General features: G+C 36.6%; 1 protein-coding gene across 6 annotated transcripts in view; it reads left to right on the top strand.

The window, feature by feature from the left end:
- The window catches only part of camta1b (calmodulin binding transcription activator 1b), a 272,952-nt gene that overhangs the window by 150,390 nt on the left and 94,810 nt on the right, over window positions 1–27,752 (top strand). For all 6 annotated transcript variants that reach the window (XM_042733745.1, XM_042733746.1, XM_042733741.1 and 3 more), the window contains one exon: window positions 15,695–15,830. In XM_042733745.1, the coding sequence (XP_042589679.1) occupies window positions 15,695–15,830 (136 nt within the window). The remainder of the gene's footprint in view (window positions 1–15,694; window positions 15,831–27,752) is intronic.

The raw sequence follows: 27,752 nt of genomic DNA, 5'->3' as shown, positions 1-27,752 counted from the left end.
GCTTCTGTGACTCTATCTGTGAGACCTCACACAGGTGGAATAGAAATGTGTTCAGCCACCAGAGAGAGAGAGATGTTTCTGAATCACATCTAGCTTCAATAGATGACAGCAGAGAATGTTGGCCAGAAAGTTGCTTTCTCCTCCTCTCCTTAACTCATTAAGATCTTGAGGAAAGGACGGTGGATCTCCACTTGAAATGTTCTCTGAGTCTTTCAGCTTCACGGAATTACCTTCACATTTGCATATACTATAGGAGTCTTAAAAGTACAGTAGAAAAAACAGCTTGTTTTCTAAGTGGTCAATTTGTCAAGTTAAAGACCCAAAAATGTAATTTACCCATTGTCGTATTGTTTTGATAGATATGACAGCACAACTGTTTTATTACTAATAATAATTTTTTCTTAAACAGCAACAGCATAGGATCATGCAACACTGAAGACTGGAGTAATGATGCTGAAAATTCAGCTTTGCATCAAATTACATTTTAAAATATATTCAAATAGAAAACAGTTTAAACTATATATATATATATATATAAAAAACACTGTTTATACTTTTGATCAAATAAATGCAGCCTTTCAGTCTTTAGCTTGTTTTTTAATCTCTCATCTTTCATCGTGAATCATGTTTTTTTTACGGGATTCGTACCCAAAGATTCCGCATCCTAAGTCCAATTCCTTAACTGAGTTACCAAGCAAGCTTGGTACGTCTGGAAATCAAAACATATTGCGCTGTTTTCAAACTGCAGTGATATGAACTTTTTGCTATGTATTTCGCGTCTTGCGAAAAAGTTCCCACAGGTACGTTTTCGTCATGAGATCAGGTAGTCTAAATGTCTATACTACAGTAAATTTAATTCATATGAGGCAATCTATTATTTCTGACCCGTACTGAACTTTTGTCTCACAGTAGGACACAAGCGCTATAACCTTCCCATCCAATAAAAGTCTCAACATGGCTATACCTGAATCCACTCACCTGCAGCGGCAGCAGAGATAATCCCATCCGCAGGTAAAAGCACACTTGCATTAGACAAATCCCCAGGTATTCTCACCGGAGCCGAACCGAGAGACGCCCGGGGTTGTTCTGTGTGCACTCAGTGCCTAATAATATGACACTCCTACTGCTCCGCTTTATAATACTCAATCATAGAGCGCAAACATACAGTATTCCACTGACAAGCGTGCAAAGAGTTAGTGCATACCGAGAATAAGCAATCACATCTGAAATCTGCAACGGCAGAGTGAGAAACTGAGAAAGGGGGCAAGAAGTCAGTTAACTAACTAGTACACTATGAGTGTAAAGCTAATGAAATGATCCTAATCTGTTAGTTTTCTAGTAGTTCGTGTTTGACTACATTATGTATATTTTTCTAGACTTTTTTCTAGATTTTCCCAGAGTTGGAATTCATTTATTCATTTATTTAAAATAGTACATAAAGCATTTATACGGCAATACATATTTTAAACAGTAGTATTCTGCACTTACATTAAATGTGAGCACCTCTAGTTTGCATTTTTCTTTGATCTTTTTTTAAAGATTATTTTTATAACAACTTGGCCTTTTTTTTTTGTCTTTTTTTTGTCTTTTTTTAATTTAGGTGTATTTTATTTATTTTTATTGGGCCTTTGCCTTTTTATTTATTATTTCATGTATTTTATTTATTTATTTATTTAATTTTTTTTATAGAGTATTTGCCTGTTTTTGTTTATTTTAGTGAGCAAATTAAACCTAACTAAACCAAACCTAAATTAAACTAAATTAAATTGAATAGATAATTTCATTAAGCATTTAACCTTTTTATTTTTTATTTGATTTTAATTTCATTTAGATAATATGTTGAGCATTTGCCATTTTTAGTATATATATATAGAGAGAGAGAGAGAGAGAGAGAGAGTGGAATATATGGTAGTGGAAGAAACTATCCTGGTATGCATAGCACAACTCTCAGTCTTCATACTACTCTCATTACAGTATATCTGCAGTTAAAATTTTGGTATTATGCTCTTCTGATATTCTCATGTCCTTCAGCTTAACTCTCCGTCTCATAAACAGAGCAGTAAAGAGACACACAAACATACTGTGGTCACTTCCTTATTCTGCTCATCATCTGGCCATGCTAATGAGTTTATTTGAAACATTTTCACTCATGCAGTATTCACACACACCCCTTGAACACACAAGCACCCACGAAACTCCACTGGAGTGAACAACTTTCTCTCAAGGGCAAATGCAGAAGTTTAGCAGAGCTAGACAGTGGCAGCAACTATACTGAACGGCACAGGTGTGTGTGTGTGTGTGTGTGTGTGTGTGTGTGTGTGTGTGTGTGTGTGTGTGTGTGTGTGTGTGTGTGTGCGGCTCCACCTGGTGTGTGAGATGCAGGCTGTATATTTCTGACAGCAGAAGAACACTCCAGAATCTGCCTCCGTCTCCATGGGATTCCCTATTATCGCCAGAGACACAAATAGCCTTTGAATTGTGGGTAACAGGTGTCCGGAAGTCACAAACAAATTATTTGTACGTCTAGAGGAGAGTCGCACAGAACACGCTGTTTGTTTGGACAAAGCCAGCTGTCTCGCAACCTTTTTTGTGGCTTTCATCAACAGCTGCCTCATCTTCACTAATGAGGCGTAATCTTAATAGCGTGTCACCCCCTATGAGATGGGCGCCGTGCCATTCTGACGGTCTGACACGGGTGGAAGGTGTCACTGGCTTAACGAGGGGCGTAAATCTGACACAGCGGGACCAAAAAAGGTGCTTTATCGGCCCGTGGCGAGACACACACTCTTTCATAGAAGAGGAGCTGAGAGACAAAGAGAAGGAAAGTTTTACTACTGCCTGCAGTGAAAGAGCCTCTTGTGTTTGGGCTTGTGTCTCACCCAGCTGCGGGGCCATGACAGCTGTAAACGCAATGAGACACCTGTGGTGCCCACCTGCACGCAAACTCAGCCTTGATTTATGGCATGTAGATACGATAAGTTATAATTCTGGTAGAAGCGTGAAAGTTAAGTCTCAGACGGTTGCAGGTGAGTGAATCCCACCCATGGAGCACCGGTGTCTGACCAAACCATTACTGCACAGATTCCCAGAGTATAAGCCACAGTCCTTAAAATCTAAATCAGTTTATTAATAGTAATGATTATTAGATTCACAAATAAAATTGTAAATTATATTATAATACAATAAAATTGTATAAAACTCTGTCATTTATTATTGGTTAATATTTATTCATTTTTATTTTAATTGTTTTTTATATTTATTAAAAACAATATTAATCTTGACAGGTAACTCACAATACAAAAAAATACATTTGTGTACAAGGTTATAGATTAAAATCTAATATAGATTTTTTTGTTTGTTTGTTTTGTTTTTCGCAGTTATGTGCAAGTAAATTATATATATGAGCAAAACAACACTACTATTCAAGTGTTTTGGTTAATTAAGATTAAAATAATAATAATAATAATAATAATAAGTATCTTGTGCTGTCCAATGTTGCATTTATTTTATACAAAATACAGTAAAGAAGAAACATTTCTTATTATTAATTTTGAAAATATTAAAAGTGCTGCTTAATATTTTTATGAAAACTGTGTTTTTTTTTAAAGCAAAAGTTTAAAAGAACAACATTTATGTGAAAATCTTTTACATTATAAATGTCTTTATTGTTATTTCTGATATCCTTGCTGAATAAAAATATTATTTTCTTATGCTATTATTTTTTTAATATTTAAATTATATATTATATATATACTGACCCCAAACTTTTGAATAGTAGGGTATATTTTTGGCTTGTCAAATAATCAGTTTTTTGCCTTTTGGAAATTTTAAATCTACACACATTTTTTTTAGGATTTCTTCCATATATTTATACAAATGTTAATTTAAATGAATTGTTTCTTTTATGATATTGTCTGTTTTAGATAAATCTCACCTCTAAACTACTCAGAAAAAAATGCTTTTTATGTCAATTTTTTTCTGTTTAAGTGGACTTTCTTGACTAGAATAAGCGTCTAGAGGAGACGTCAGAAGTCTGGTAATGTGAGAATATAGGTGAGTTTTAAGGGGGTTGAGGAGAGAAAAGGCTCTCTGAAAGTGGCCTCCCGCTGACTGGGGAGATGAATCCAGGAAATGGGGGTCAAAAGCATGTGAACCATGAGTGACTGCTGGATGATGCAGCGGTCATTGATATGCACGTCTCTGCTGGTATTTGTGGTGAGGGTTTGGAATGAGGCGAGAGCAGATGATCCAGCCCTCAACTAATGCAGTATTTATAAGTCAGAGCCTCCCCAAATGAGCATTTGGACAAAGAGGAAGCACTCGCTCTCTCTCTTTCTCTCTCTTCCACTGCGAGCGCTATTTATCTTGCTGGTCTCTGATAAATGGTGGATGTGTATGTAGCTCATTCATTGGTGTAGCTCTCCTTGTCTCGCTGCGTCAGCCTTTTCTACTGCTCCACCACAGCGCTCTCTAAACTATTCATGAAGTGCTCGTCAAACACCGTTAAATCTAGATAAACCCTTAAGGAAAAGGTTTGTGTGTTGACAGCTGCACCAAATTTCGGATGCCAGGTTTCCAGTACTAAATTGTGAATGTCTATCAGTTTGCCTGAGGAGAAGAAGCAGTGATGTCCAGAGTTTTGCTTGACAGCTGGTTGTAGCGTATGAGAAATATGTATCATTGTTGTATCGGAGGGATTTGTTGTTTTGGGATAGAAGAGATTTGTTTGGATGTGCTCCGTCTTAGAGACACATGTCACCCTAAAGCTCCTGTTTATCCTCGTCAGCTGTTCATCTGATGGTCCCATTTCACAGACACACACTAATTTCGCCCAGTCAGTTCTGAGTATGCAAACACACTCACAATAAACTCCTACTATCATTTCTAGAGAATAATTGGTTTAACTTTTTTTTCTTGTGTAGTTTTGTGTATGTTTTTGAGGACAATGGCGTGTCGTACAACCCACCCATGTTTCTACCAAATAAATAAATAATAATGGAAAAGTAAAATCTTGTATAATTTAAAAAAATAAGATGATGGCGATGTGTCCACGTATGAGGTGTTTGTGTGAGTGAGTGTGTGTGTGTGAGAGTGTGTGTGAGTGAGTGTGTGTGCGTGTGCGTGTGTGTGTGTGAGTGAGTGTGTGTGTGTGTGTGTGTGTGAGTGAGTGTGTGTGTGTGTGTGTGTGTGTGTGTGTGTGTGTGTGTGTGTGTGTGTGTTGTTGTTGACTGTACAGTATGGGTCAATGGGCTGCAGTGACAGAACAGTGCTCCCCCCAGCACATCTTCACGTGACTGAATCCATTCCCATTTATTGATAGGAACAATATGAGACACTAGAATGACTAAATACACAGCGCACACCCTCCTCTCTCTCTTTCTCCTTCTCTTTCTCTTGCTCGTTCTTTCGCTCTGAGCTTCTTTTTATTTTGCCCTCTCTCACTGGAGAACAATGAGTGTCAAGAGGATGGACAGAAAGAATATTAAAAGAGTATTATGAAGAAGAGTGGAAAGTACATACAGTGGCCCCAAAAGTATTCAGACACTTAAAAATGTCTGAATGTCATTGCTTTAGATTTCTCCAGGTATATATAATGCCCATTTTCACAGTTCAATAATGAATAAAATGAAATCCCATCCTATTTTATTCCCCTCGTTGAATAGCTTTCACTAAAACGTGTCACATTACAGAAGTAAAATGGCCTATGAAGGCTGTTTTGTGTTGACTTTAAGTGTCTGAATCCATTTTGAGGCTGCTGTACAATCTGCATTTCACAACACAGATATATTGGGACGCAGCCACGAAGAGAGAGAGCGAGTTGAGAGGGATAAAACAAAAAAAAAAAAAAAAAAAAATCCAACGTCTCTCATATCATTTCAAAAGATGAATCTAATCTCACTGCAATCAGCTCTCTTGCTCTACCGCCTGTCTCTCGCATGATCGTCAGCAGCAGTCTCTCGGCACGCTCCCATCCCCTCCCCACAGGCCACGGACGCTTCGCTTTGCGGTTATTAACCTGAACAGTGGGCGCATCTGAGTCTAGGTTAATAAGCTGCTGTCTTCACCTCACTCTTTGTCGGGAGAACAATGTTGTCAAGGCTCCAGAAATTGGCAATTTACAACAGAGATGGAAATGGAAGGCAAGGTACTCTTCTGTGGAATGCTTTTTATAGCCGGGCCCACCGATGGTGCATTGCTCTCCCACAGCCTTTTAATGATGGATATGAAATTACAGAGGTGTGAGACTGAGATGAGACGGGAATGAGAATGGACAGAGACAAGGCGAAGGGGTTTTTAATAGGGACTAAGCAGCAGTGAGTGTACTGTACTTTATTTAGAACGGGTTTAAAACGTGTCAGAGCCAGATAAAAAGCTAGAGATGGTGTTGGCGCCAACTGGCAAAGACAAGTCTTGAGAAACGTCATGGTAAAGATGGCTGTTTTGACATTTAATGTATTATAAATGTTGCTGATATACAGTAAGCAAGTAATTATATAGGTGAAGTGTGTGTGTGTGTGTGTGTGTGTGTGTGTGTGTGTGTGTGTGTGTGTGTGTGTGTGTGTGTGTAGCACACATAAGTAGCACGGGTATATTTGTAGTAATACCCAACAATACACTGTATGGGTCAAAATTATCGATTTTTCTTTTATACCAAAAATCATTAGGATTTTATTTAGATTTATAAGTGAAGAAATTGTTAAATAAACAAAAATTATGGCTGAACCCTTGACTACACAATTTTTACGGTGTCCTTACTACCTTTCCGGGCCTTAAACGTGGTAGTTGTGTTGCTGTCTATGGAGGGTCAGAAAGCTCTCAGATTTCATCAAAAACAAAGTGATTGTCAAAGTGATTGTAATGTCTATTTCCTATAATTTGGTTGCATTTGGCACAACTGTGATAGAAATGATAATCGAAAAAGGCTTATGGTTTCAAGCGGTGTATTGTATCTCAGATCCCTAACTCGGCGGTTCAGCTGGGAAGTACTTGATTGAGCTGCTTTGAAGCATGTGTTGATTTTGATTGATTTTTGAAAGCACGTCTCTCTTCGCTCCAGTCGCGCAGCACGGCACAAGGACACAACTCCGTCAGGACACAGTGAGGAAGCTACTGTTATAACAACAGAGTGGAGATCTGCTGCTCCTCAAAGATGCCATGCTTCCCGCACTGCCTTTTTGTAATACCCTGCAGTCTGCTAAAAATTAATTTGACTCCCTGTGGGTGTGGAGGGTGGAAGGAGGGTGAAGCGTCCTATGTATGTGGAATCATGGACAGGTAGCAGCCCCTTCTCCTGACAAACACAGACAGTCCACAGTTTCATGCTGATGTATTCATGAGGAGTCCTGCACCTCCAATAACTTAATTAACCCTGTGCAGCAGCCCACCGCTTACTGGCCCTTCCTCAGCAGATAACACACAGGACACCATGCAGGAAAACACATCATGTGTCCTCCTCACTCTCTCTCGTATCTCGCGGTTCTGTGCAAGAATGTTTGGCGAGATTGTGGAAATGTTCTAGGTGTCTCATACAACAATTGCAGTGTCAACTCTGTGAGATATTTGTGAGAAACATTTTATTTAACCTAATAGATATAAACTGTTGTTCCTTAAACATTTTGGTTCTATTGAATCTTTCTTGTGTAGAATAATTTATACAGGTTTGCTCTATTTTTTTGCTTTGCTTTTAGACTTCAAGCATATTTAAGGTTAAAGTTAAGGATACACTTAGACAATATCTATCTATCTATCTATCTATCTATCTATCTATCTATCTATCTATCTATCTATCTATCTATCTATCTATCTATCTATCTATCTATCTATCTATCTGTCTGTCTGTCTGTCTGTCTGTCTATTGTTTTATCTGTCTATCATCCTACATTCCATGTAACATTTGTTCTATCTATCCATTCATCCATCTATCCTTTGTTCTATCTTTTGATTGTTCTATTTATCATTCCATCCATCCATCATTCTATTTATCGTTTGTTCTATCTGTCCATCTATCCATCCATTGTTTGTTTTATCTGTCTATCAATCCATCATTCTATCTATTAATTGTTCTGTCTATCATTCCATCATCTATCATTCTATGTATCCTTTGTTTCTGTCCACCCATTCATTCATCCATCCTTCCATAGTTCTATGTATTGTTTGTTCTATCTTCCATCCATCCATCCATTGTTCTATCTTTTGATTGTTCTGTCTATCATTCCATCCATCCATCAAAGTATTGTTTGTTCTATCCATCCATCCATTGTTCATTTGTTAGTTTGTTTGTTTTATCTGTCTGTCTATCATTCTATCTATTGATTGTTCTAGCTATCATTCCATCCATCCATCATTCTATGTATTTTTTGGTTCCATCCATCTCTTCCTGTCATTTCAAATTTCAGTTCCAGTTCAACTTCCTGTGTTTTGCAGTCAACTCAGTTTAAGTTCTAAATTTTGCACAACCCTTGTGTCAACAGTAAAGCGGCTCTAATGAGGCCTAATTTACACAGAACCGAATCCTTAAAGTTTAATTGGCTTCTTTTGCTTCCCCCCACCTCTCCCCCTCTCTGGAAATGCAAGTCTTGTTTACATCAGTGTTGGACATTGTTTTATTTTTTATAATTTTTTTGTCATGGAGTATATTGGAACCCGAGGGCAAAGAAAACAGTTAAAAAAAAAAAAACATCTCCAACATGCACAGCGTAATGTTTCTAGTAATGATTTAATTAGGTTTAATAGCTTCCGTGGCTTTATCCTTTTCACACTCATCCAGTTAACACAATGCAGAAGCCTCAACGCGATTTTCCCTGAGGGCCGAAACTCAGGGCCGTCTTTCCATTACTGTTCACACCACAGCTCCAAATGCCTCCACTATTGATAACCTCCAACCCCCCGAGGGAAAGCCTGAAAACGAGATGATCGGGAAGCCCATCGTATGCCGCAACTCCTGTATGCAATTATTCAGCCATGAATGCTGTGGCCTTTCCATGCCCTTTGGAAAACTCACCCTGACCAAATGCTCGCTGGGGTTGCTCGGTCTGGGGGCGTTGTGCATTTTAAGGTTAGTGCTTGTTGCCTGTGGTCACCTTATTGATCCCGGGCAGCTTGGTGCTCTCTGCTTTTTGGAGATAAGGCAACAGACTCGACCCCCTCCTTATCCCACTGGCCCCGCCAGACTTGCAAACACAAACACCCAATTTCTAATCCACTTGTGGGCTGCTGAAGACAGACAGGCCTTTATTTATACCCTTTGAAGCCGTCCTTAGGGTCCGGTGTTCCGATAAGCCGTGTAGGGACATCAGTTTTCTTGTTTGGAGGCAATCAGATGTAGACGAAGCCCTCCACCCATCACTGTCCTGACCCCGTCTGTTTTAGCCAACCGAAGAAGAAGGAGCCGAACCGACCGAAGCACCAGGTATGAATGGGATCAGTGTTCTGTAATGCTGAGCGTGACAAAAGGATCAAACTCATGTCCAATACTGTGCGATAGGATATAGTGGAGACTACAGATGTAGTGCCACGAATCGCTCTTGATTCAGTTTACAGTAAACATGAATTTTGAAATTGACCCTGAATGTCAGCTGGAATAAAATGAAATAAATTCCTGGTCTTATTGAGCACAGCCCATAATTGCAATTCCTAATCAACCATGTAAAAATGTATTTTGATTTATTTATTTATTTATTTATTTTCAAAATTATTGCAACTTTAATTATTGAAGTACATTTTTCAAGAAAACAGTTATTATACTTCAACACATTTTAGTGTATTTCGTAAATCTACTAGCAATTAAAAAAAATGGTGTAAAAAATATTTTCACTCAGAAATTGTTCAAACATTTGCTTGCTTTACCTCTTTATGGTTAATTTTACCTAAAAATAGCTATTTAGTCATTGTTTAAGGTTGCTGTTTGAAGCAATCAGTGTTGGGAAGGTTACTTTGGAAATGTGATAGGTTACAGAATACAAGTAACCATTTAATAGCTATGATACTGTTGTTGAAATCAAATCTTTCAATAGAAAAAAAATTAAGCATATATAAGCATAAAGGAAACCCAAATAGGAAATAAAACAGTTAAGCATGTTTCCCATTCTGTGTTCTATACTCATGAAACATAGTTTTTTTATATTTTAAAGCAGTCAATGCAATTTGGGAAAGAAATCAATTATATCTGTAAGTGTGTGAAAATACTCAGATGTAACCCACTTTGTAATCGTTAACATTTTCATAAATAACTAATTTAATCACACAATTTTTCTCAATAACTGTAACAGATTACAGTTACATTTATTTTGTAACTGAATTACGTAATTCCATTACATGTGACTAGTTACACCCCAACACTGGAGGCAATGCAGTCTTTTCCAATAGTTAACATACTGTAGTATTTTAGGGAAAGTTCATATGTATTCAGTAAAGCTTACAGCGATGATATCAAATAAGCATAGATCATACCACATTATGGAAGTAAAGTGGGTTGTGAATGTCGTTTCATGTTGACTTTCACTCATTACGGAGAACTGAAGAATTGGTTCCCTTTTGAAACGAAGTGGCCACACAAAACAGGCTGAACTGTAATTCAACACAAGTAATGGATTCTGGGAAATTAAGTGTTCTTCTACACTGATCTGCAAAAGAGAGTTTATTTCTGATTAAATATATAACCTAAATACAATTAAGAATTTCATTTTAATTCTAATTCCTTACATTCAAGTCTGCAACCTCTTTGTTTCCTCAATTAAAACTGAATTCAAATGCAGGCATGAAGTTGTTTTTTTAAAACACATTCTCGATTCAGTTCTGAATCTGCCACAGCCTTGCTTCACTGCCATCAGCGGCTGCGATTAGCAATGCATCTCGATAAGACGCTTGAACACTGATGGAACCTTGTCTCCAGAAACACCCTCAGCACCCCCTCAGATGGCAGAAATCAAATTCTGTTCAATCAGACCCACAATTACATTAGATCGCATCCGATAGCAGCACACCGACGGCGCATGTGCTCGTCCACATGTGATTTTGCGTTTATGTGTGCCGCAGTCCTGTCACCATGGTAATGAGGTGATTGATTGATGAGTGTGATTGCTGACATTGAGGGGTGGGCAGGTGGGAGAATACATGGGGGGTGATTTGTTACCACCTGCCACCTCTGTTATCGCTTATTAAATCAACAGGCAAGGTGAGGAGATATGAAAACAGGCGGAGAGAGGCAGCACTCCTGCAAGGATAAACAGCTCAGCTTCTGTGCCATATGGAATTCCAGTCCTTTAGGTGGCTAAATGCCAGCGTGACTGTACACACACCAGGAGCCTCTGTCTGTTAACAGATATCAGATGCTCTGGTGGTCGAGTCAAACATTGTGATGTTCGGATAAGACGCGACTTGAGTCTGGAGTCTCTTTTGTGTATGTGCGTGTGCAATGCAAAGGTTGCATGCTACTTTTTTTTTACCTATATTTGGCCATGTATACCATTCTACGCAATCTACAGTAATTCCAAATTTTGTTATAAAATCCAGAAATAAAACAAAAATAGTAGTATTCATGCTAGCACTAAAAGGTATTTTATTTTATTTTATTTTATTTTATTTTATTTTATTTTATTTTATTTTATTTATTTATTTTTAATTTATATTTAATTTAATTTAATTTATATTTAATTTTATTTTATTTTATTTTATTTTACAGTATACTTGGGTTTGTGAAGACATTCTTACAGAAATTGTATTTAAAATACCAGGTTAAATGAACCATGTTAAGTCAGAAGTGTAATTAATTATATCAGGGTTTTTTTTTTTGTTCTCCCAGGATTTAGTAAATAGTATTTGTTGATGGCTTCAGGTAGGTTAAAAGGCCAATAAATTAATTGGGTTGCCAAGACCTAAGACATGTTAACACAAAATTGTATAAAAATAGAAAATGAGCATTCTCGAAATACATTCAAGATCAGAGCTGAATGGAAATTAAATTTAATCGCTTGTATGTATTGTACTATACCACTGATTTAAATGTTTACTTTGCATAATGGCATACTATTTCTGAACATTTAATCACAAAAGTTGATTAAAAATGCAAAATATGCATATTTATATCCGAGATGTGAGCTGAACAGTAATGAAATTGAATTACTTGTCAAAAGGGCAGCATTTTACTGTTGAAAACATTTATTGTTGCATAATAATATTTTTTTTTTTAGTATTTATAAAAAAATTGGCAGTGTACAGTAGTGTGTATTATTGAGTATTTCAGTATTTCTTTGCATTGTCTGCGTCATTTGCTAGCTGCTGCACCACGATACTGATACCTGCACATTTTCATCCGTTTATCATCTGTTTTGTTACAGGAGATCACTTGCGCAAATGTTGGAACATCCCGAATTTGGCTTGCTTTTTGCATTTACCGTTGTAATTGTGACACTATTTCCACAGTGTCTTTCAAGTGTAAACAAGGTTTTAACAGAAAGCTCTCTCACAACCACAGCACAGACGCTTTATTCATGTGTAAAATGAGCAGAATAAAATGAATAATTTAGAAACCTGTGGCGAGAAGACGCTTTCTAACTTTCCTGAACATTTCCCAGGTTGCTAGAGGAAGATCTAACATGTTGCCAGAACGTGCAGCTGTGCAATTTCGCCCTTTGATATTGTATTATAATTGGTGCCTTTAAAAAATACAACTGCTGTGAATTAGGGTGGCCCGCAAAGTTATTCCATGATTGCATTATAATATCCTTCTAAAACACGTCAGCACTCAAGTGCGACTACTACAGATTTGATGTATTATGAATACGTTCTAAAGCATTACAATCCCATTTATTATTCATTATACAGATATCTAAAGCTCTGCTGAAGTCCTACACAGTCATATCGACTGCCTGTGTTTAATCAAACATATGCCGCCCTTTGAATAAGACAGTATTCCCAATCACATCCCTTTAAGAACATTTCTTCCCTGCCCATATTTTCCATTTCTGTCTGGTACATTAAGTCTCTGAAACAGAAGAAGCGTCCTGTCATCCGAGTGTGATAACAGAAGGGTTAGCTTTCCTTTTGCCCTGCTCTCCATGTATAAATATGTATAATTCTGATAAGATTAATTGGATCGCCTAAGTACACAGAGAAGGAGAGAGAAAGAGGATGCAGAACAGAGCTCTTGTTCCGGCTGCTTTTCGGAAATGTGCTCTGGGCCCACCTCACATTCCCCTGCTAAAGTGCTTCATTTTTTCCTTGAACAAACTGCCTTCAATTAAAAAAGAAAATGGCTCACCCAAAGGTCCCGAGGAAAAGGAGCCAAGCAAATGGCATGAACACACTGACGATAAATAGTCCTTTTAAAATATTAAGCATTCTGAGAAGTGTTCGATACAAAATGCTCACCTGTGTCTTAATGGGAAAACATATTTCGTTGAGTTTCCACTGCTAAGAGAAATTCTACACACACATATAGTCTGACCAATTCCTTAGTGAATAGTAAATTAATTTTAAGACAAATACCTTTATATATATATATATATATATATATATATATAGTATGTATGTATTATAGATATATATATATATATATATATATATATATATATATATCTATATATATATATATATATATATATATATATTTTTTTTTTTTTTTTTTTTTTTTTTTTTTTTATTTATTATTCCTGCTCCATATATGTTAAGTCTTGGTCCTTGTTCAGGATATGCAGTTTGAATTCTGACTTATCTGCTATCCTGTCCCTGTTCTGATTTTATGAATAAAAAGTGTCAAAAAGTTCCAAACTAACTACAAAGCAAAGATCACGCACATCTCTCCCACACATTTTTTTCTGATGGTTTCTGAGGCTACACGGCATGGCATGTGCTGGCAGGGCACTTCTGCCTTCCCCATTTGTTTTTGCAAACGGCACCCAGGAAACATTCCCATGGCATCGGTCGTCACCGGTGAAAAATGAGCACAACCAGCCAATGCACATGACAGAACCTATAAACAGTCATCGAACCAATTCCCATTAAATACAGTCCCAAGACCGATTGTTTGTGTGTCAAACCAAGAAGTGGGCAGAGAAGAATTCTCTACAAATGCAGAGCCGGCAATAAACCTCCAGTATAAATAGGAACGGACGGGCCACATAAAGGGCCTCAATGTGATATTAATCCTGCTGCCGCTGCGGTCTGGAAGGCACTCCGTCAAGCTAACGTGTTTTACTCCGTCTACAGAATGGTTATGATAATAATGAGCTGTACGTTCCTCACATCAGCTCTGAGCAATAGAGGCTCGAGTCATTGGTGTGTTAAAGTGTTTTATTATTACTGGAATTATGAATTATTTGGGGGGAAATTCTTTCTGCACTCATGAGTCTATAAATTGAAGAAGGTTGCTTTACTCTGAAACTCTGAATGCTCTATGCTGTATAATATTCTGTGCCAATAACTTAAAAGAAAGTGGCTGTTATTTGAAATATATATATTGTAATTAAACATTATATATACATACATATATATATATATACATATATATATATATATATATATATATATATATATATATATATATATATATATATATATATATATATATATATATATATATATATATATATATATATAACACATATATATATTTTTGTAATATATTTTGTAATTTTTTTTTAGATTCTTAAAGTATATATATACTATATATATATATATATATATATAATATATATGTATATACACACCACACACACACACACACACAACACACACACACACCACACACACCACACACACACACACACACACACACACATATGTCGTGGCCTAATGGTTAGAGAGTCGCGACTCCCAATCGAAGGGTTGTGAGTTTCGAGTCTCGGGCCGGCAGGAATTGTGGGTGGGGGGAGTGCATGTATAGTTCTCTCTCCACCTTCAATACCACGACTTAGGTGCCCTTGAGCAAGGCATCGAACCCCCAACTGCTCCCCGGTGGGCGCGCCGCAGCATAAAATGGCTGCCCACTGCTCCGGGTGTGTGTTCACAGTGTGTGTGTGTGTTCACTGCTCTGTGTGTGTGCACTTCGGATGGGTTAAATGCAGAGCACTAATTCTGAGTATGGGTCACCATACTTGGCTGAATGTCACGTCACTTCACTTCACTTCACTTCACACACACACACACACATATATATATATATATATAAAATATATATATATATATATATATATATATACTTTAAGAATCTAAAAAAAAAATTACAAAATAGTGTCTTTAAAATATGTTTTTTTGCCTTTTAATTATATATAAATGCAGAAAAAAGGGTTAGAAATAAAATTAAATTTTGTATTATCTTCGGATTTATGTATATAATATTTATTTGTTTTAATTTCATTCCCATTTCTATTTTTAATATTTATTTTAATATTTTGTTTTAGTAAATACTGTGTAGTTAATGAGCAATCTTTGAAATCAGTCAGTCTTTTATATATTCATTTTATATTTGTATTATGTTTCACCTTATTTGTCTTAAAAAAACAAAACAAAAAAAAAAAACGCAATCAATACTATAGTAGTAATATATTAAAGTATGTGTTTTTTGTTGTGTGTGTGTGTGTGTGTGTGTGTGTGTGTGTGTGTGTGTGTGTGTGTGTGTGTGTGTGTGTGTGTGTGTGTGTGTGTGTGTGTGCGCTAAAACAAATCCATCTAAACTCTCCCTTTCTCTCTGTCTCAGGCCGCAAAATGGGTCTATGATCCTCTACAACAGGAAGAAGGTGAAGTACAGAAAGGATGGCTACTGCTGGAAGAAGAGGAAAGATGGGAAAACCACGCGAGAGGATCACATGAAGCTCAAAGTGCAGGGAGTCGAGGTGAGAGTCTGTTTGTTATTAGTAACATGATACAATCACAAACTCTCCAGAAAACTTCACAGACTGTCAAACCATGAGGTTTGTGTGTGCGTCTGGCTTTAGTGTCATCAGACTGATTGGAAGTACAGTGATTGTTCTTGAACACGCCATTGAGGAGAAAACTGGTGTCTATTTTTTCACAAATCCTTTGATGGTGCTTTCATCACGTTAACTTGTATAAGCGAGGATGTGTTTGTGAGTGTATGTCCATTGCACATGACCTTTCTAAGATATGAACCCCCCTCGCGTCCCTGTGCGGATGACTCTAATGTGTCAGCTCAGGCGTGGCCCCTTTAAATGAAGAACCGTAATGAAGCATGTCTCCGGTCCCTGCGTTCCTGCTCACTGCCTCTAATGAAGAGAAATGTCAGCACATTGGCGATTTAGCGGCGTGATAGAACGAACGCACGGATGAGTGCAGGCCTCACCAGTCTCCTCTGATGCTCTACCTACCCGAGTCGTTCACCTGAGGCGTGTGCCTTGATCTAACTGAGCTTTATGAGGCCAGTTAGAGACGGAGACAATATTTAGAGTAATACATTGCTGGCATGTGTAGCCTTTACAGGGATAGATTATGCAAAGATTACAGTTCTATCACTGTTTATTAGCAATATGTCATTCCAAACCCTTGTGGCTATTATTTCTTCTATGAAACACAAAGCATAATGTCCGACCTGTTTTTTTTCTATACTGCTAACGTTAATAGCAACTGGGGCTGTCAAAGTCAAAAATGACAAAAAAAATAAGCATAAAAGGATCATAAATCTTGTTCATGTCAAACGTTTGTAATATTCTGAGTCTTTTAAAATTTTCTCAACTGATTATGATATTCAGTGATGTTTGTTTTAGCATGCCAAGCTTGAATATGTGCAGATGACATTAGAAGTGTCTCTATACAGCAGTTGTATGGACTACTTTTTTGGGGCCTAAATGCCCTTTGTAGTATTGAAGAGAGCTCGTTTATTGTTAAGGGTTACTAAACATGACAGAATTATCATTTTAAGTCAACAATTTGGAAATTGCATTTCAGGCAGATTTAAATGCAAATTAAAAATGAACGGGCAACAAGAGTCACTGAATCATTTGTAGAAACAGCTCACAAGAGTCATTTGTTTAAATGCTTGTACAAACAAATTGCTCTTATGAGTTGGTTCTTTTAAAGAATCATTCAAAAAAGTGTGGAGTGCTTGTATGGTACTTATTTTGTCTGTTTTGGAGCTTGAATGCCCCTGGTCACTATGTACTTTTTTTGTATTGAAGATGCAAGCATGAATTGAACCGACTCACAAGAGTCATTTGCTTTTAATACATTTGTCAAAATGGTTCAGTGATTCACTTAAGGTTCCAGCTCATATGAGTCTCTTGTTTGAATGCTTATACAAACAAATGGCTCTTGTTAGTTGGTTCTTTCAATGAATCATTCGAAACAAGTTGTATCAGCTACTTTTACGGTCCATTTTTCGAGGTTTAATGCCCTTGGTCACTATATACTTCAGTTGTTTTGCACAAAGCAGCACCTTTCTAAATGTTTGGAATGACATGCTGATTATTTTAAAAGAGCAGTACTTTAAAAATGTAATTTCCAGGCAGATATAATGCTTCTAAAATGCAAATTAAACACGAGCTGGTTCTTTTTAATGAAGCCGTCAAAATGATTCACAGATTCATTAACAGAACCAGTTCGTAGGAGTCAATTGTTCACCTGTTTGTACAAACAAATGACTCTTATGGGCTGGTTCTTTTAATGAGTCAGTCAACAAGAGGCGCTGAGATTTTAAAGAGTCAAAAGCTTCAAGAAAGCAACTTGTAAGAGTCGTATATTTGAATGTTTCTTCAAATAGATTGCTCTACAATGAGCAGATCGAAATAAATTGTATGGGGTGCTTCAATGGTGCTTTTTTGTCCATGTTGGATCCTAATTGTCTCAGTGTATGTTTTTGTTGTTTGAAAAGAAAAGTGAGAAAATACCCTCACGTCAGCTCAAACATTTATGGAAATAAGTAAATGATGTGAACATAATTTCCGGAAGATGTAATGCTTGTATAACACAGTTCTACCATTTAGTACAACACAAGCTAAGGAAATATGACAGGCATGAAATGTGTATTTGTCCGTCTGTGAAAAGCATTATGTGTGGTGCCGATGGCAGACTCCACTATAGAACATCCCTAGGGGCATTTTTCAATGCGGATCATTCCTCCAAATTTGTTTGACATGTTGAAAACAGGGTAGAAAATGGGTGGACAGCTGATGTTGAATCAATAATCATACAAGATGTTTCTGTCTGGAGGGACAGTAGATCTGAATGAACAAAGACATTCTGACTGATGATCGTTTCACCTGCGCTGGGCTAAAAGGGCAACCCGTGGCGAGTCTTTTGGTTTGTTTTCCGGTTAGCTGGTCATATAATTACACATATGAGAGATTCATCCCTTTGAAAATCTGAATTTAATATCGGCTTTGGAAGATATTTCAGGCCGTTTGTGTGTTCAACTAATAAGCACATTTCTTATTTCACAATCCAATCAAGCGAAGTAGGATACATTAGCTTACATTAGGACTTAAATCAGATTCAAATGTGTTTTATTTTGGCTCTATGAAACAAGTGGAATCACACTCATCCACTGAGGGGATTTTGGCACAATGACACAGATACCCAAAGGCTTGAGAGAGAGAGAGAGAGAGATAGAATTCAAATGAAAAAGCTCTGCAAGGCATCTCTGCAAATTCTAAATGGGAAATATTATTCAATTTGTAGCATATTTTCCTCATTGTGTTAGTCAAGCTTTTATTGGGAAAAAAGCATTTTTACAACCTCTTTCTGTCTCTTAAATTTAACAGCATGTTTTTAATTAAGACTACATGCAGATGAGCAACAAACAGATGACTCATATCATCAAAAGATTCACTGATTTATTAAAGGACACCTATTATGCCTCCTTTTACAAGATGTAATATAAGTCTCAGGTGTCCCCAGAATGCAGTTTTAGCTAAAAATACCCAACAGATCATTTATTTTATCATTTTGAAAATGCCTATTTTGAGTAGAAGCAGAAACACTGCATGTTTTTTGTGCATGTCTCTTTAAATGCAAATGAGCTGCTGCTCCCCGCCTCCTTTTCCAAAATAGGGCTTTGCCTTTACAGCTCATACCTCAGATTCTCTGCTAAAAAACATCTGTCTGGTTTTAATTATCATGACAGTTGTGCTGAAATCATGTGTTTTAAACCATATTCGTTTACATTTCTGAGCGCACACATTCGAAGCACGCACACAGAAAGCGGCTGTCACACGGCATGTGAGTACTAAACTAAGTTCTATTTCATTTCTTTTTGCGCTTAAACTGTCCAAAAAAAATTACTGTGTTCTTTTTCACGTTTTTATGGGTTGGTAGATGCACCAGGGACTTGATTATAGCACTTAAACACAGAAAAATCAGCAATTTCAATTGGTTTATACAAAGAAATTACTAGCCCTGTATGAGCTTTTCTTTTAATGAATCAGTCAAATAGATTCATGCATTCAGTCTTTTTTCATTAGTTGTCTTTGTATTATGTCTTTTTATCTTCTCACATTTAATCCAGACTGCAAACTCACAATATACAGTAGGAACTTGAATGGCAGTGTCGGGAACCAGTTCACCAGAGTGCTTTTAAAGGGACAGAAATCAACCCCAAACCTGCCCCTGAGCTCTCCATTATAAGCCATTCCTGCCCTCTGGACACCAAACTTATTAAAGTGCTCTCTAGATCCCCACACTTGCTCTGTTTGCTCTGATAAAAACTAAGCCATTTACCAGCATCCATTGGAGTCCCTGGTTACCTAGCGATGGTGGCAGTAACCATGGGAGCGGTAGTCACAGCGACAGAGAGGATAATTGCAGTAGTTAGGTAGTTTCACTATTAAAGGAAACTAAGATCATGGGGCTGTGACTGAAGTCAGTGTGTGTGTGTGTGTGTGTGTGTGTGTGTGTGTGTGTGTGTATGTGTGTATGTGTGTGTGTGTGTGTGTGTGTGTGTGTGTGTGTGTGTGTGTGTGTGTGTGTGTGTGTGTGTGTGTGTGTCACCAGATCTCACTAAACCTGTCAAGAACATGGCTGGGTCATATTTTTTCCCAAATTCAAAAGAGAGAAAATACAATTTTTTTTTATTATTGTATAATAAAAATAGGCATAGGTCTATTTCTTTCTTCTTCTTTTTTTCAAATTATTATTATTATTATTATTATTATTATTATTCAAATTTAATATGTAAATGTGATATAGTGTGTTTGTGTGTGTGTGTGTGTACACATATACATACACACACTCTTTATATAAGTGTGTATTTAAATTATACAAAATTGTTAAATTACATATTACATATTACACTATATGTTGTTCTGCCATTAATTTATGCTGATTTATGCTGAAAACATTGTTTTACAATAACACAGGAAAAATAATTTGAAATCTAATGAAACTTTACACATTAAGCATATGAAATACATAGAAAGAAAATAATCGTAAAAATTGTCAGTACAAAAAAATCTTAATGATCCTTTTATTTTATTTTATTTAATTTTATTTTATTTTATTTTATTTTATTTTATTATTTTATTTTATTTTATTTTATTTTATAAAGCAACAAAAGAAAAAGAAAAATATATATTTTTTTATTGTGTAATAAAAATAAAGCATAAGTCTTTTTATTTTCTCTATTTTTTTCAAATTAAAATAGAATATGCTGATTTTATTTAAAGACATTGTTTTACAATAATACAGGAACAATATTTGAAATCTAATGAAAAATTCCCACATTAAGAATATGAAATACATAGAAAAAAATTATCATGAAGATAATGTTGGTACCAAAATTCAAAAAAGTCCTTTTTATATATATATTTTTTTAATTTATTTTATTTTTCACCTAGGAGGAACAGTGAGGAACTTACTTTGTTAATTGTAGAGGCAAGGAATATTTAAGTTTCACAGTCTCGTGGAATTTTCCTGCAGTGAGGCAAACTGTTGTACCCATAGCTCTGTTTAATCCGATTTGCTCTGTGCCATTTGCTTTTGTTTTTTCATCAGTTGTGATATTTAAGCCTATTATTTTGTATAGTTTAGTTTGTCTTGTTTTGACAGGCTTCGTGAGACACGTGTGACATAGCGCGCACACTGTTGTGGAAACTAATTCCACCGGCCCAAGTCATCTAGCAAATAAAGCCTCTGTTGTGTGCATTATGATTGAATGTACACGCACATCTGTTGAGCGTAGACACATTCATACACCCCCATCCGAAGACGTAACAGATGTGCATCCTTCGTGTGAGTTGTTCCGTTCGCCTGGAGACTCGCAGATTAAACCAACAGGAATAAATCAAGGCTATTACAATGGCTGCTAAACACAAAAGAAAATTCTACAAAAATACAGGCTAATGCTGCTTGATTAAGGAACAAATAGAAAGATCAAGAAACATACACCTTAAACTGACACACATTACCACTATTGAGAGAGACAAAGAGGTCCATGGGGAGAGAGAGAACTGACAGAACTAAGCACATGTATGTTGCTGGGAAAATCTGTGAAAGAGATCTTTATCTAGAAAGTGTTGTCATATTTATGCACAAACATTTGATAAACATCTTTAAAAAAGAAGCATATTTACAGTTTTAAAAAGTAACATTTTAAAATGGTCTTTTTTGCTCACCAAGGCTGCATTTATTTGATCAAAAATAAAATTCAAAATGGTAACATTGTGAAATATTATTATAATTTAAAGTAACTGTTTTCTGTTTGAATATATTGCAAAATGAAATGTATTCCTGATGCGAAGCTGAATTTTCAGCATCCATTACTCCAGTCTTCAGCGTCACATGATCCTTCAGAAATCATTCTAATATGCTGATTTGCTGCTCAAGAAACATGATTATTATTGTCAGTGTTGAAAACAGTTGTGCTGCTTAAATGTTTTGTGAAACTGTGGTTTATAATGCAACTGTAATACATTGCTATACAATATATTGCATCTTAACAAGCTGTATTCACTGGCAAACCCGTGATTTAAACACATTTTGTCCACATGCACAGTGTTTTGCCAGCATTTCCTAAAGCCCAAAATCTGCTAAATGCATTCATGAACTAAAACCTCCCAGACTCGCGTCCCCCGGGAAGGTCCTACTTAGAAGTTCAGAAGTCGTAATTATGCTGTGATGTGGCTTCAAGTGATTTTGGTTGGACTCACTTCTTTTATTCACTTTCCAACAAAAACAGGAAGCTTTTTAGCTCTAATACAACAAAATACAGTAAACGGTAAAGGATGTACATTAGGTGTGTAATTGATGCTTTATCTGTATTTTATCATTTGTATGCAGCCATAAAGAACGATTGGAAATGTGGTTTAGTCTGGCGCCTCACAAACCAGCTAAATAAGTAGTATTTCCCAGCAAGTCCTATCAATATTATTTATCTTCAGAAAACAAAATGCATAGAAGTCAAACTGTTTGGTCACTGTTACGACTTCTCCATGATTCTTTAATTTAGTCAAAAATTGCTTTAATGTAAATGAGATAGTCTAACTGTGTTGCTATGCAGTTGCAAACATGTTAAGAGTGATTGTTATGTAGTTAATAAGATGTTCTGAGGATAGATACATATAGGTAGATGTCACATTCGATCTGTCCAATCCGTCAATCACAATAAAAATAAATGAGTTTCAGGGTGCCACAACAATGCACAGCTTTGTAAAAACCGCTGACATTTAAATTCCTGGGGGGGGAAATGGATAAACTTTCACAGGTAAAAATGTGTTGGTTTGGGGTTTTGTGTATTATATTATAGGTTTTTAAACTACAGTAACTTTTAAATGTTGTGCTACCTAACACCACTAATAGGGTATCTACCTGTACATACTGTATCTATGGTTCTGAGTGGTTTGTCGCCAGGCTGTTGCTACGCAGTTTCTAAGATGTTTTGGTAGTTGCCATGTGGTCTTTAAGGTGTTCCGAGCATTTGGTTGCCAGGGTGTTGCTGTGCAGTTTCTAAGATGTTTTTTGGTAGTTGCTATGTGGTTTTTAAGGTGTTCCGGGCATTTGGATGCCAAGGTGTTGCTATGCTGTTTTTACGATGTTCTTGGTAGTTGTTATGCAGTTGTTATAGTGTTCTGAGTGGTTGCCAGGGTGTTGTTATGCAGTTTATAATATGTTTTTGGTGGTTGCTTTGTTATTTTTTAGGTGTTCTGATTGATTGGGTTGCAGGGTGTTGCTATGCAGTTTTTACGATGTTCTTGGTTGTTGCTATGCAGTTGTTATAGTGTTCTGAGTGGTTGCCAGGGTGTTGCTATGCAGTTTGTAAGATGTTCTTGGTAGTTGCTATGCAGTTGTTATAGTGTTCTGAGTGGTTGCCAGGGTGTTGCTATGCAGTTTGTAAGATGTTCTTGGTAGTTGCTATGCAGTTGTTGTAGTGTTCTGAGTGGTTGCCAGGGTGTTACTATGCAGTTTATAATATGTTTTTGGTGGTTGCTATGTTATTTTTTAGGTGTTCTGATTGATTGGGTTGCAGGGTGTTATTATGCAGTTTTTACGATGTTCTTGGTTGTTGCTATGCAGTTGTTATAGTGTTCTGAGTGGTTGTCAGGGTGTTGCTATGCAGTTTGTAAGATGTTCTTGGTAGTTGCTATGCAGTTGTTGTAGTGTTCTGAGTGGTTGCCAGGGTGTTGCTATGCAATTTCTAAGATGTTTTTGGTGGTTGCTATGTTGTTTTTAAGTTGTTCTGAGTGGTTGGTTGCCAGAGTGTTTTTTATGTAGTTTGTAAGATGTCATTGGTTGTTGCTATTCAGTTGTTATAGTGTTCTGAGTGGTTGCCAGGGTGTTGCTTTGCAGTTTGTAAGATGTTCTTGGTTGTTGCTATGCAGTTGATATGTTGTTCTGCATGGTTGCTAGGGTGTTGCTGTGCAGTTTCTAAGATGTTCTTGGTTGTTGCTATACAGTTGTTATATTGTTCTGAATGATTGGTTACTAGGGTGTTGCTATGCAGCAGTGTTCTGAGTGGTTGCTAATGTGCTTTTAATAATTGCTTTTATTTATCTATGGTGCACAAAATGTGTAAAAACAAAACAGTTTGGCCAGTATTTACAGTTGCAATTTATTGTGCTTTGCCTTGATTAAAAAATTGCTATAAAGTAATCAAAAAGCATCTGACTGCACTCACAACGCCAATCCAGTCATTCCGGCATGACTCGGAGGCCAGAGCTAGACCAGCCGCAATCCAGCAGAAGCCGTTGTCTGGGTTTGAGTGGAGTGACTCAGCAGGTGTGTTTGTGATAGTACTGATCTCTCCTCTCACTGATTCTCTCCACACCCCTCCTCCACATCCTCACCATCCGCACAAATGAATTTGGAACTCACAGCAGGTAGGTGTATCGAACCCAGAGTCCCTGGTGTGGAGGCTGGAGAAGAAATAAAGGCAGAAATCCAAAAAGAAACTTTGTGAATGAGTAAGGCGATCGTGGGGGAGCCTATGAGGAGAACAGCGAGAGAGCTTGTGAGGTATAGAGCAGAAAAATAAAAGCATATGGATTATTGCTAGAGCTTCTGGGAATTCTGGAAAAAGAAAATATGGCTGCCAATGGTGCAGGAAGCTGTCAACTTGTGTTTGTCATCAAGTTCTATTGCTCGCTAACTCTGTATTGCTGACTTTCATATGCTTTTTGTGGACATAAAACAGCATATTGTACATTTGTCAAATCTAATCTCACCCAGCTCAGGGAGCCAAAGTTTCTTGAAAAGAGGAACCATTTTCCCCAAATTATAACAGTCTGTATCAACTCAGGCTAATGTGCTGCTTCACATCTTGGTGTTAGAGCAGCGCTGCCATAAACACATTAAATTGTGTACAAACTTTTGTTTGATTGGGCTACAACCAGACAATAATTTGGAGGAATGTTTCTGTGCTGCTTAAACCTCGATTGTTTAATCGTGAAACAGGTTTCTGTGATAGCACAGATATAATGAATTCACTGCTGTGTTTCTTTTTTAAGACAAAATCTCTTGTGTAAGACGAGATGTAGCTCTTGGTTTCAGTTAGATGTCAGTAGTTCTCAAGAGATAAGACTTTGTGTCTTAGTCAGCACTTTAGCTGTTAATAAAGTTGGGGTACTTGGACTCTGACTCTGCTATCATGAATGAATTTTGGGCTCAGATAGACTCAGACTTTATTGTCTGTCAATTAAAAACTAAGAGCCTGATTTTTCAAAAAAAAAAAAAAAACATAGTTTAGCGTTTCACGTGATTTATTTCTGTGTCACAATACACACTAAAATAAATCCCTAGCCTTGAGAAACAGTGCTGTAGCTAATAATGATAAATATTAATTGTGCTTGCTTCACCTCAGTCCACACTGTGCAAAAGAATTATTCAGTTTGAATGTAAAACTGGACTTTTTAATCCTGACAGGTAGTGCTGAAATGATTAATCAACATTATTGACATCATCGGCAATAAAAAATTTAAAAGTCGATTAGACATTTGATCTCATATAATTAAAGGGATAGTTCACCCAAAAAATGAAAATTCTGTCATTAATTACTCACCCTCATATTGTTCCAAACCTGTAAGACCTCCGTTCATCTTCAGAACACAAAACAACTGTTAAAACTTCCACAATAAAAATTTCCTGATAATTTGCTCACCCCTATGTCATCCAAGATATTCATGTATCTTTCTTCAGTTGAAAAGAAATTAAGGTTTTTGAGGAAAACATTCATGGATTTTTCTTCATATAGTGAACTTTAGTGGGGATAAACGGGTTGAAGGTCCAAATTGCAGTTTCAATGTAGCTTCAAAGAAACCAAGAAATAAGGGTCTTATCTAGCAAAAAATCGTAATTTAAAAAAAAAAAATAATAATAATTTTTTTATAATTTTAAACCACAAATACTCATCTTGCACTAGCTTGACCTCATGCATTACGTAATCACACACGCACGACGTAGGCGGAAGTACCGACCTAGTCTTTACAAAGCGAACGTGCAAAGTAAGTCAAATGCCCTTTACAAAAAAGATAAAACAATGATGTCAGACGATTTTGAAGTTGGAGGTGAAAATGAGTATTTTTCACCCTACCCTATCTTTTTGAACCGAAGTACACAGATGAAGAACTACCGGCACATGACCTTTTTAACATGATTGCGCAATGGGTGAAAATGCAGATAGCAGAGCTAGTGCAAGATGAGCATTTGTGATTAGAAAGTGAAATAATCGATGATTAGTCAGTTAACCGTTCTAATAATCATTTGATTATCAGAATACTTATCCGTTACTGACTAACAATTGATCTAAAATCAGTGGGCCGACTATGTGAGGCCTGTTTGATAGGCGTCCGCTTTCCTCCCTGCTTCTACCCAACAGGAAGCTTCCATAGATTATTTATCTCCGCTCGAAGGTCTACGTGGCTCCTGCATTATTCACAGTGTAAAAAGCAAGAGAGGCAATTTGGTCCGGCGTTATGTTCAATAAGCATAGCATCAATCCCCAGCCGTGACGCAGGGCTCCGGTCCAGGCTATGGAGGAGGTCGGAGACATATAAAGTTGCCTTGTGTGCTTTCCACTCCTATCTCTGGCTGTAAAACAGATAAGACGGATGGCAGCCAGCGTGGTTTCCCGAGCAAAAAGATGCAATCACATTGGACTCACCCGGGATAATCAAGGGTGGGGAAATAATATTTTATTCAATCAATGAGGGTCAGTGTTCTGTGATGGACTGTTGTGATCTCCCCGTCATGTTTTCTCTTCCGTTCTCTTTTGAATCTCCTTCGAGTCTGATTTCTTTGTTTCTCAGACTACATATAATATTCTTGCTGAATAATCAATTTTGGAGCCAGATGTAGGATGGGTTTACATGCATGCAAACTCTACACACAGACACACACTCACCTATATATAAATATGTGTGTGTACTCACACACACTGATACAGGCGATGTCTTAAGACCCAATCGATATGCCTCTCTTCTGCAAAGGCTGAAGGAGCCATTGAGATCATTCTTGGCTTGTGGCCACAAGCTCTTTATCCTTCAAAGTGTGTGTGTGGCCTTCCAGTATTGATGTTGTGTTGTGTGCCATGTCTGTGTTTTATTGAGTTTGTGTACAGTGTGTTGTGAATGCTGTGTGTGTTTATGACTCAATGTATGAAATGGAGAGAGAGCCCATATACGTTATCGCCGTATCCTCTAAAAGAGCAACTGATACAGTCATTTCTCCTTTCTATACCAATGAGTATCATTTATACTTTGTAGATGTTAAAAAAGGGGTTGAGTTTTATTTTGCTTCTCATTTTAGTTTACAGCATAAAATAAAATAAAACATTAAATACCTCATTTTAAATAAAATACAATTTAAAAGCGATACATTTACATAGATGTATATTTATATATACAAGTATTTCTATTTAATTATATTTTAATTTCTATTTAATTATATTCTACATTTTAATTAATTATTTTTATGTTAATGTTAAATATATATATATATATATATATATATATATATATATATATATATATATAATTTATATAATTTAATATTTTTGTTAAATATTTTAAATACTTAAGTCCACAAAATGTTCTATGAAAAAGACATTGCTGATGTAATGAAAAATTGAAGTTCAGTAAGTGAAGTCTGATTTTGGTTCAATAACCACGTTGAATGATTCACTGATGTAATTCAGTGAAGGATTTGACAGACTGATTTAAACAAAAAGATTAAAAGAACCAGCTTGTGAGAGTCATTTGTGAATTGCATTAGACTGGTCACACTGTATGCTTTTGATTCATTGAAAGAACTGGCTCATGACAGTCATTTGTTTGTGAATTAGATTGCACAACAGCTGCATAGCACACAAGAACAAGCTT

This window comes from Cyprinus carpio, chromosome B11 (assembly GCF_018340385.1).
Source record: "Cyprinus carpio isolate SPL01 chromosome B11, ASM1834038v1, whole genome shotgun sequence".
NCBI classification, from domain to species: Eukaryota; Metazoa; Chordata; class Actinopteri; order Cypriniformes; family Cyprinidae; genus Cyprinus; species Cyprinus carpio.
This window is presented reverse-complemented; position numbering and strand designations above follow the sequence as displayed.